The following is a 12,248-nucleotide window of genomic DNA, read 5'->3' as shown; positions in this document are numbered from 1 at the left end:
GCATATGAGTTGGCCAAAATAAGTCTAGAAATGCAAGCCAACTGCTGTTTGCGATCTCCCTGGTGGTAGCTAATGCAGCTCAGGGAGTTGTGTTTGACTGAATCACATAAGGATTTGGGATTAGGACAGTAACAGCGAGTCTTTTATTACTTTGGACCTCGAGTTTTCAAAAACCATGCTGTGGCTGATATTTAGACCTAAGCCTCTGAAGTAGATAACTGTCATGAAAAGGTACTGTTAAGCTGCAGGAGGAAAAAAAGCAATTTTTTAAAAGCTGCAGGTTCCTGTGAATGATGTCGGATTGCATCTTTCAGATTTTTCTGCCCGTTAAACAACAGTTTGATACTCTGAATTATGTTTTTAAATAGAAAAAAAATCAACTCAAAAACTAATTTTCAAGTTTGACGCCTGTTGGCAAGTCACATAGGAGACCAAGATTCTTCATTTTCCAAGCCTTAATCATAAGTAAGTTACTTCCTCACAAAGAATATATACAACTGATTTTATTACAGGCGTCTCTGCCTACTCATTAAGCCTATGCTATAGGACTCAATTACTGAAGTATGTTGCCCAATAATGTGCTTAATATTGTGATCTCTTCCCTCAGGCTTTCACAGACAGCCCTCATTATGGCGATCATTTGAGTGACAGTCGATTAGTGTCCAATGAAGGATTGTCCCCGACACCTTTTATGAACTCAAACATAATGGGTAAGTAAGTGATTTTTTTTCTGCTTACTCCTTTCATGCCCTTTGGTAGTGGAAAGACATTGTGTTAAAAAAATGCCTTGATGACACCAGTGCACATCATTCATCTGGGGGCAGCAGTATTGGGTGACTTTCCAGTCTACAGGGATATTTTTTTCCTCTCTCCTGCTGTCTTTATTCTCTCCGTTAATCCCCTTCCCGTTACTGCAACTCCCTTCCCGCCTCCTGCGATGACCCTCCCCCAGGCTACAAGTCACACTATCAGTATAGCTTTCCGTCATAAGAAGTTCTTCTGACCATCATAACCTCCCTAAGCAACTAACATTGTCTGCAGGGTGGAGGAGATCTTGTGTGAGGGGTTAAACAACACCTTTGAACCTAATAATAATAATCGAAATCTGGTCCAGACTATTTACTGTTTCTTGGTTTTTATTTCTTATTTTATTGTTCCTTTAATGGCATCATCTCTGTTTGCATTGTGGCTATCTGCAGCCATGTTTTTTTTTTTTTTTTTTTAATGACAAGCCAATCATTTGAGAGCTGAGTGTTATCCTGTTCCTTGAGTTGAACCATTGGACAGGTTTATGGCTAACCACATCTGAGCTCCATTAAGTGATGTCCCCACAGACTCTTTCCTTTCAATGTGGTTAGTCCTCGATTTTATGCTCTTGTATTAATCAAGACCTTATTGTTTTTACTCATTGAACACACACACATATGCTTACACTGCATCTGTAATTTTGTATGCCAGCTACACAATCTTGATGTGCTGCAGTGACCTGTCAGAAGCAGACGACTTGATTGTGAATGTGCATGAACAAGACACCCCACATTATTAGGCACCCCTCCATTTCAGACTTTTATGTGCACCCTATGGTCGTAAAAATACTGTAGTAATGTAATTCATGAAAGTGCACATGCTGACTACTCTGTGACATAAGTGTATGCTTGTTTTGCAATCATCACCAAAAAGAAAAGCCAGCTTCACAGCAAGCAGCTGATTGTGAATACTTCTTCAAAAAGAGGCCAAGCTATTCATTGCCATTTCCAGTTGGTTGGTACTGTAAAACTAAACGTAAACAGAGAATTGCATGTTATTATTAAATCAAACCACACAACTCTGTCTCACGAAAGTCAGCTAGCTTAATGCCATTGATGGACTAACAAAACTAGCAATATTAGAACACTGTAAGCAAAGGATATTCCAACACTAACAGTGCAGCAACACATATCGTCAGCCACTGTAACAAGACAGGCATATGGTTTTTACCCTCTGTGAAAAACGACGAATGTAACTGCAGCTTGCTGAGCTAAGACCTAAAATGACATCATTATTTTGTTGTGTATTCTACTGCCCCTGGAGGCCAAGGCACACACACCAGAAAGTTTAGCTCAATGTCAATGGGCATTGAAACATGAGATGATAACGCACAAACCGTTTCAAACAATCATACTGTTGTCATTTCTGTTATAGCGGTTCAGGGAACTTGCACTCCACGTTACCCAGTTGGCTTTCGGGTGGTCAGTTTTTACCTTCAAAATAGTTCCATGGGAAATTGCAAAAACCATGACATAATGACCCTGTCATTTCCAGCCACGTTGTGTCAGAATTTACAATAACAATATGATGATGTATCTGCTTGCCCAATGAGAAACCCGTCCTGGAAATAGTGCCCCGTGCTTCCTGCTTTTGCCGATGGAAAAGTGTTGTGTGCGAGTAGAAAACAAGTGAAAGTAACTGCTGGAGGCTGGCACCACTTGAGTAGGTAACATAGTTGTCATGTACGAAGAAGCCACTTGTGCTGTAATCCGTTTACTATCCTTGACGTCATGACTGCATGCTGCCTGACATGTGGGCACCACACTGCTCATGTTTATAGCGCAATATAATGACAAGACTTTCGTCAGTGCGATTTGTTATGTAACACCATCAGACTCACGTCAAACGGTGTCATATTCAATTTAAAATTACGTCAACATTCTTGTAGAGTCTACCTACAATAGATTTGAATTACATGTTTCATGAAGGTTAGCTATAAAAGATTTGCCCCACATTCAGCAGTCCTAATTATCCACAGGGATAGAGAGTTCGTATCCTCAACAAGAAGTAGTGAGCTGTAATTACCTAATGCAATTTTTTTTATTCTTGTGTCAGCTGGATGAGGGATGTCTAGTGGGATGTTGGTTGTGCTTAATATCAAGCGATCTGCCTAATTACCACACGGAATGAGCTCCAACCAAAGGAAGTGAACTCTGCTCCTTTCTGTAATGCATTGTGGATTAATGTTTTATAATTATTTACTTAGTGGACTGACCTAATTTTCCTTTCAGAGTGACTCTGTCTGCTATTGTTCAACATAAAGACAATGAAAAGAAATGTCTGATATATATTCAATTACCAGTTGTAGCAGAATAGAAAAATGTCAACATTTGAAAGGTAGCAAATACAAAGAAAATTGTTCCAAGACATCTGGTTGATTTCTAGCATGCATCTGTGGCAGCCGTCTCAAACATTCAAAGTTCAGCTTCAGATGTCTTTGCATGAAATAATTCAATCCATTTGCTTCTTAGCCATGACACCACTGCTGAGTTATAAATTTTTAGTCACGTTCCCCGCGGTGTGTCTCTTTCACATTACACATGCGGCTTTGGCTCTGCATGCTAACTAATCATCTTAATGCTGACATCAACACACACGTACAAGAACATGAATCACACGTCCACATATGAACTCAACGTGACTACCTAAGAGAGACCGAGCTCTTCTATCGATGCCATGTCCACTGTATACATACTACTGGTCGTTGCAATTGTATGTGAATAAACGGGCTCCTGTCACTCGTGATACTCCGTGTTTTCTACATCCAAAGAAATGCTGTGTATCGTTTTTGACACTGGCTCACAAGAATAAAAATGTATGTATTTCTGGCTTTGTGGTCATCGTCATATTTCTTTTCCATCACTGGTATTCATCTGTGGTGGAATCACAAAAAAGACTAATCTTTTAGATCAGGGGTCGGCAACCAAAATTACTCAGTGGAAGGCGATCTCAAAGTGCCTCCTTACAGCAGTGAACTGTGATCGCCTTGGGCAACTTTATGCCATCCATCTGTAAAAGAGCTCTACTTGCAGGTCCTTATAAACGTACTTTGCTTGCTTGGATCTTCTGCATGGACTCCAGCGAATCCATTTCTGCTTCGACAATGTCAAAGACTGTGCGTACCTCTTCTGTGCTGAATTCAAATGGAATGATTGAAAACTGGCACAAACTGCCCTTTGTACTGACGCCTATCCACTAAAATACCAAAAGAAAGAGAACTCAACCCATGCGCACAGTTAGACTTCATTGGGCTCTTGAAGTGTCTCATTTTTCTTTATTTTTTTTAGTTGAATAAAATTAGGTTTTATATGACCCTATATTGACATAAATATGCACGAGCTTATGAATGGTTTAAATGGAGATGAACTAAACTAAAACACGTATGGTGCTAGGTGGTTTCTGCCACCGACGAGAATTTGTATTTTTTCCAGTGTTAGGAACTGCACCATCAAACAATGCAATGAGGGGCAGCCTGCTAATGCATGTGACTTTATTTATGTCTAAATGGCGCTTGGTGACATTTGCGTTTGAGCTCATCACTTAAACACAAACAGTATCCACATTTATTTGCCATACCTGCATGATTTCCTCCATGAATTCATGTAAAACCTGAGTTTTGCATGAATGATTATTAGTGACAAGCGCAAAAGGCACATATATATCCCCAGTTCATACGACGGGAACAGTGTTGCAAATGGAGCACAGGGCGATGTGGTGCCGTATAGTTTCAAGGATGAAGCCGGTCATTATGCTGAGCTGCAGGGTGTGCTTATCTATTACTGAGGTCAGTGGAGCATGAAGAGTTGAAGACGAGCTGAAAGAGCGCAAATCCCTTTTTCCCCCATCCCCACGCCGCCCACATCTTGCACGTCCTCACCCTCGTGCCTCTCTTGGCCCATCTTGGCCCTACCCGGCCTTTGCTTCCTCAGGCCCTGGCCCCCAGCAGTAGACTGGAGAGGCGGGCCAGCTGCAGAGGATCAGCTGTAGTCTCCATTGGCCTCTGGGGAGGAGGAGCTGCGTCTTTATAGTGGAAATAACTGAGATTTGACCAAGATATAATCACTTAATGAGTCTCGAGGAATCAGCTGCAGAGGTCACGGCTTGATGGTAATAATCACTGCAAAACATTTTTTTTTAAATTGGACTTGGCTATATGTTCTTTCTTATAGTAGAAAATGAGCCAAAAAGAAAGTGTTATATTTTTTTCCTTAATGTGTCATCATTCCAGCCAGAAGAGCACCAGTGCACCTGCATGAGTCTCCAAACACCTTCAGCAGTGCACTTCACAAACATGGCAGACATGCTGTGCTGAGCACTATATTTAGCCACCAGAAAGCTATATTTTGCCAAAGCAGTTTGGGAGTTAGCACCAGGACATAATATATATATCACAATAATCATGAATAAAATAACAACAGTTAGTATGTGGGTTCTGTACTAACGACAATGCATTACGTTCAGTCGGACAACCTACAAAATTCTCATGAGGGCAGCCTTGTTCAGTGAGCTCAAAGTGATCTATAACAGGTTTTGTAGAAAACGCTCCTTTGTTTGGTGGAAGGCTCAAATTTGACAGCAACAATTTTGCTCTGTAAAAGTTTTTTATGTCCTGCCAGTAATACTGCACACCAAATTACGCAACACTAAACTGTGGCGCTGTATGAGGGTTCGGACAACTAGTTTTCATGTACGGCTGACCATCAACGACTAGTTTTGCTGTGATTCAGAATTGGAATCACTGGTGAATGACCTTACAATGTTGCAGATGTAATAGCCAGTCAAAAATGCACCAGCTTATAGGAATATGACGCAGCTAAGCTCTACCACTACAGCATCTGTGGTATAAATGTATTGTGTTTCAACTACCATATTTATAATTTCATATGTGTGTGTGCTAGAAAGCAAAGCGTGGAGAGTCTCTGGTCCCAAAACACTTGGGTGCATGGGGCGATCAAACATTGCCATGCTTAGTTTCGGTACTGTACATTCAAATACTCACACTTAATCATATCTTTTCACAATTCTATATTTATCCATTTTCTATTCTGCTTGTTCTGTTCTGGGTCATGGCGAGCCTTTTTCCAGCTGACTTACTGTGAAAGGCACGCTCAACAGTTTACCAGTCAATCACGGGCATCATGAACCGGTCACTGAGTGGCATGAGTCATGTACTGTATGTGAACCACCGACTACACTGCAATTGGCCACAATTCCGTAACAGCATTAATTGAGATGTTTTTACAGTTATTTCAAGCAAATGGCATATACTGGAATCAGTGATCCTGTGTTTCCCACTCAAAGCTGTTTTTGTGTTTCGTGCATTGCTTGAAATGTATCCCTTGTGCTCAAAGCTGGAACCGCATTCCAAAGCCATGTGTGTCTCACTATTTGTCCTTCACCTCAGTTCTCTGTTGTTTGGCTGTCCAACAGTTGTTTGGCATGTGATACCAAACATTGACGCATACTTGATGTTTCATACTGACTGGATTCTAATATCCAGCTGGGAGAAGTGTTCTCAGCTTGTTAAATGTGCACTGGTTCCCTCGGACAGCTGGTAAAGGGATGCTGGGGAACATGTTAGCGGCATCCATTACAGTGTTGGTGTTCGCATGTCCGGAGACGTTATTCGGAAGTGCATCGCCTCTCTTCTCTTAAGAGAATGGATGTGTGATTATGAAGTCATCAACCATGAACCTATGCGGCTTTGGAGAAGCACCCCTCCTCATGGGTCCTCAGGGTGCCATTGATTGGTGACCATGTGTTTGTGCCTGATAGACTGTGAAATGGTGTGTTGCTGCGCGGCTGTGTCACACCTGCGTCCCACCAATGTGATTGATTGGTTTGGTCATGTGGAATGTTCCCATCTGGTCCATAGTAATGCATTTTTTTCTCCTCATTTGTGAATAAAAAGCACAGACAGGAGAATAGTCGGGCTTGGGAAAAAAAGCAAAGGCCACATGAAAATATTTCCCCCTTTCCACTTCCCTGTTTTTCTTTTTAACATTTGGGGGGAAAAAAATGAATAAATTGACCAAGCTTTGATTATATGAATAAATACAATCAGAACGTCCACACATGTAACTGAAATGGATTTTTCCAAGGAAGTAAGCCGTTTTTCCAGCGCCCATGCAGCTCTACATATTGAATACCTTTATGAGCAGTGGAGATAATCTTTCATACCCCCAAGCCTAATGTGTTATTTTTAGTGCAGTGAAATGACGAATAATGATGATTTGCACATTAAGTCTTCGAATCACTTAAGCAACCCCCAAAAAAGGTGACTAGATCAGTTTCCACTACCTCTCAACACAGATGAAAAACCACGATTGCCGGTATCAAGCATCAGTCATGTAAAGGTTCATGCATGTCAATTATCAGATGGGTTTAAATGCCATCTGTGTTGATTATCGGACGCTAATGCAACAGCCCTTGTTATTTTGTTTCTCATTCCTGCATTGCCCCCGGCTTGATTTCTCTTAACCCTGATCTTTTTTTCTTAAATTGATCTAGTTGTTCTACCTAATGGCTAATTACACATCAGGTTGCTTCAGCAGTTGTATTTATCATCATGGTACATCATAATCAGTGGCATTTCAACAACTCATTAACATTTGATCCTGCTGTGGTGAATAAGCTACCACTGACAAGGCCGTATACAGAAATTGATGTTGAGCTTATGGCAAAGGAGATGTGTTTGCTCAGTATTGTTAGCTCATCGTTCTCCATCCTACATGTAGTCTCAGTGCTCGGCTGGATTTCTGAGAAGAAGCTGATTTGGTGGTACCCAACCTCCCTCCTCTGCTTGCATGTCCACATTGACCTAACCTTTAATCCAGTCAGCTTTCATTTTCTATCTAACAGAGCTGGGAGAAGCATCAAAAAGCTTTGTACATAGGGAAGTAAACAAAAGAGCTATTTTCAAAGGTAAGGGGACTGGGACAGTATATCCATCTAACACAGTTTCACTGAATAAAGAGATATTGTTTTTTTTTTTTTTTATGTTTCATACATCAGTGCTTAGAAGCAAGGGCTTGTCTTCTTGAAAGTTATAATACTGTGAATAAAAACCATTTTATACACAGTAATTGTATGTATGTATGTATGTAGAATTTTAAATGGTTTTCAGTCACATTTTAACATACTTAGTAGGTCTGCTATGAATCAAATAAGTTGAATAATTCAATTGCAAAAAAAAATGAAAAAAAGCTCAAACCTAAATCTGTGCATCAATGCTTCACAGGAATAATTTTTCCACATGGGCTAATGCTTCTCCAGTGGCACGCACCACTCAGTTTAGGAATAACTTATAGGAGGGTAGAGTCCATAAAAGGCAGACGTTGTCCAAAGTTTGGGATCTTTTTCTACTTAGCAAGGAAAATAAAATGCAATGATCCCACAACAGGAGGTCTACGATCGCCGACACAAGCTAACGTGTCGATATTAGTTCGTCTGATGCATATTGTAGAACCTCCACAAGTGGTCAAGGATAGACACAGAACCCGGTGCACTTTTAATCACATTATTGATCAAACGTTAAGAAAATAAACACATAACAAGCACATTCAGAAGCGAGCAGCTGATGGCCAGAACTCACAACAAGTCTGTCAAGACATAAAGCCTAATGGGTTAATATAGCCAACCAACTCTATGCTCTCATTTGTTGACGACCACGTCACTCACCAGGCCACGCCTTTTAAAGCCATGCATGCTCTAAGTAAGGGGTGCCCAATATGTCGATCGCTATTGACCGGTAGCTCGTGGACTGGTCCCAAGTCGATCGCGAGGGTAGAGGGAAATGGCGAGGGGATTTATGTGTCTGTGCACGTGTTATTAATATTATATAGTTTTGTCTCACGTTCACAAAAAAAGTATTTAAAAAAATTTATGCGGTACTTGCAGTAATGGGTGAGTCGCGAGAGGTTGGTTGATTAAAAAGTAGGTCTTTGGTCAAAAAAGGTCGGGCACCCCTGCTCTAAGCCATAGATAATACATTATAACGAGGATGATGACCCCAAATAAACAATAATAATCCCTGCGCCTTACATGCACATTATTGTGTTGAATAATGCAAAATCAATTTTACTCAATTAATCAATGAAGAAACTAGTAGTAAGGTTAATTTCCTAGTTCTCTAGTCAAAATATAATTGAGTCTTTTCCATCATTTGTACCATTTTGCTGCCACAAAATCACAAAATCACAAAAAGTTGCAGGACTGAGTACTTGTGGGGTTAATACTTAAATCTTCAGTCTTGCAAGATTTGCTGGTATTTTTTATGATGTCTCTGATGATGTCTTATATTATTTTCTTCTACTTTTTTAATCCTTATTTTTTCAGAAATATTTGATTGAACTCCAAAGTTGTATGACTTCAGGGCCATTCGACTTGGATGGTTTCGCAGTTTTCATGGGTTGTAAAATATTGGATTTTGAATTATATTCAGTTTAGTTGAGCCAATTGTATTAATCCCAATGGTCAGTTCATTTGCAGCTTCCTTGTCTTGACAGTCAGCCTCACTGACATCAACCAAATTGATTGTTAAAATATCAGAGGAGCCGTTAAAATGTCATGGGACAAACTATCATGATAGATATTAAAAGCAATACTTATCATCCCGATTGTCAATTTTATAGTGCTTTTTTGTAATTATTTAGAGTGCTATAAAACGGATCCCCACACACATTGCGTATCAAAAGCACCAAATGCGAGAACAGTGAAGGAAACATTTGAGAGCTGATGTGTGTTTAAGCTAATGCGGTGTCTACATGAACAACATTTACTCATCTTGCCGTTATATGTTTGTTTTCATGATCTTGGCTTTCCTTTGAGCATGGAAAATTGACTCGATCACTTGATGGGAAAAAAAAAGCTCTCGGAATGTATCTCCCGGGCGGTGGTGAAGCATGCGCTCTAATTGCTTGTTTTTGTGGTGAGGGTTTTGAATTGATCCCTGGGGGCTCTTGGGTCACTACCTCTCGTGTTATCAAAATATGTGTGGCTCAATAGAATGCCACACTGTGCTGCGGCGCAGACCTGAGATCGATGAGCACACCGAAAGACTGTTTGGCTTTGACTGTTCAGCACCTAATTCAATTTTATTTTTCTCTGTACTCTGTGTTCAGGTCGTCTAATTTGAAAGCCAAACCGCAAATTTGAAATCCTTTCTCTCAATATATATTGCCCCCAAAAATGTTAATTAAGTGTAAACACTGACATTGCGACTTATTTTTATGTACCGTATTCCAATTTCACCATCAACATTTTTGTCATCATTCACTGGAGATGGCGTGAAATGTGACAGTAATGTGAGGTGAACATTTGCTTTGCCCTCGGCTTAAACACATGACAACCAAAGCCACTTTTGATAAAAGAGTCACGACAGCAGCCTGTAGTATACAAGAAACGGCAATAGTCTCAAAGCTTGAGGAAAAAATCTTCTGAGCTCTGTGGAAACAATAGTTGAGCTGCAACATAAAGTGCTATATTTAGCTTTAGAACCGGGCACAGACTCATCACTCAGATGACGCCATGCGTTCTTCTGCGTGTACGCTATGGGAGACAAATAAGGTTGCTACTACTGTGCAATTATTAAGGCCATTACTTTTTAGTGGGTTTTCCGTCGGTTTTGTTTATCTCCTCACATAGTAATGACTCCCAAGCTGAGCGACAGTGAACTTCTACTGGTAAATACTGCTATGAGGGATTGCCGCAGCCATCATCCATTTATCATTAAGTATTCTGTTGATGGTATGGAGCTGCTTGTTGATTAATCGAGTCTTAAACTAATTTAGTTAAAATGGAGTGCACTAATTGGCTAAAACCAGTCATTTCATCGCAAGTTTGATGACTTAAGGCTACACTATGTTCCCAACAAGCACGTTTTCTCGAAAACAAAGTGCGCAGTGGGGTGGGGGGTTGGAAACTTACTTGGTAACTCATTATGAATCCATCTCTTGCACCAAAACATGCAAAAGAGCCCGTTATTCACATACACATTGCACAATGCTCCTCTCTGTTTCTCTTTTTCTCTACCCCTCTATGCACCATCCCCTCCGCTCCACTGTCAGGTTTAGTTGCCTGCACCCCATTTTACTGTTCAATACACTAATATCTTTGAAATAGGGGTTCAGAACATTCAGAAAACATTCAACGATTGAGGAGATTATTTAAAATCATAATTGTCAAAATGAGCAACGTTTTAGGTGATACATGGTGACTATGCATAATGAAGGCCCCATGGATTTGAATACTTTTACTTCACTGCCTGTCACTTTAAGAAGATCTAAATTAGAAGCAAGTCACAGTATGAGTTTTATGAATACATATTACTTCCATAATTATTCCACTTCAGAAGTAATATTCTGATTCCCCTCATAACTTTGCTGACTATTTTTGAGATTGTTTTTTCATGAGTCTAATGATTGCTTGTTGGTATGCTGTATTTTAAAATTGTTGTTGAACGTTTTTTGGAAGGTATTTTGCTTTTGCAAAAAGTAGTTTTTTTTTTTTTTTTTTTGAAAGGCTATACGTCATACACTGTGTTTGGGTGTTTTTTTGTGCTTTTTGCTTTTTTTTTTGCAAAGCAAAGTGGAACGGAAATACATGATAAAATATTGTAGCCTTCTGTGATTGTACATCATGTTTTTTATTCGCGATAAATAGTTTAGAAATCAAATAAATATGCTTGAAATCAATGCATGGACTTATCATTTCCATTTCTGTGTGCCTGACATGTAAAGTTTCAACTATGTTATAAGCCAATTGCACATTTGACGGGAATTGTATCTCCTGTTGTTTCTATAGAAATACAGCTACAGATGTAAACAGACACTGTTTATTTTTTTGTAGTTTTCCCCTCAGAGGGCAGATTCGATGTCGGAAGTCAAATCCATTTATATTAGCGGAAGGACGCGAAAAAGATTCAAGATAAGATAAAAAGGTCAGAGATTCTGCACGGGACCGAACTAAATTAACTAAGAGATCTGTTAATCTGTGACCTCTAAACGTGGCATGGTGGATTAATTTGCCGGCACTCTGCCACTTGGTCCCATTCCATCCTTCTCTTCTTGCAGCTGATTTATCAATTGTGGGGAGGAGGAAGGGTGCAGTGTTAAAAATGGGCTGCCATGTCCGTTAGATTTTTCTGGTGCTCTTTGTCTGCGTTTGTTATCCTCTTTTATGTTGTGATCTCGTGTACCACTGACGTTAGCATTGCTTCATCTTGTTATCTGCACAAATACATTTTTACACCAAAAGCGCTACAGTACAAGATTACTCAATCACAATGTCGTGAGCTTTGGTGGATTTAGAAAATCTTGTTTTCAAACCCAAAAACTATTTCCCTTGCTTGTTTAGACACATTTTGGGACAGGTCATCTCCCTTGTGTGATTGATTCTAACTTAGTGCACTGGATTTGGACCCTCAAATTTATGTAAAACGA

The 12,248-nt window shown here is 39.9% G+C and overlaps 1 protein-coding gene across 4 annotated transcripts in view; it reads left to right on the top strand.

Moving 5' to 3' along the window:
* Window positions 1-12,248, top strand: part of tcf12 (transcription factor 12) — a 69,037-nt gene that overhangs the window by 13,395 nt on the left and 43,394 nt on the right. For all 4 annotated transcript variants that reach the window (XR_015100443.1, XR_015100442.1, XM_086106984.1 and 1 more), the window contains exon 5: window positions 608-710. Coding sequence is in view for 2 of the 4 variants with exons in the window: in XM_086106984.1 (XP_085963110.1) it covers window positions 608-710 (103 nt within the window). In the remaining 2 variants the exon portion in view is untranslated. The remainder of the gene's footprint in view (window positions 1-607; window positions 711-12,248) is intronic.

The sequence above is a fragment of the Hippocampus guttulatus genome, chromosome 3 (assembly GCF_054856545.1).
Source record: "Hippocampus guttulatus isolate MCC_2025c chromosome 3, RoL_Hgut_1.0, whole genome shotgun sequence".
Lineage (NCBI taxonomy): Eukaryota > Metazoa > Chordata > Actinopteri > Syngnathiformes > Syngnathidae > Hippocampus > Hippocampus guttulatus.
This window is presented reverse-complemented; position numbering and strand designations above follow the sequence as displayed.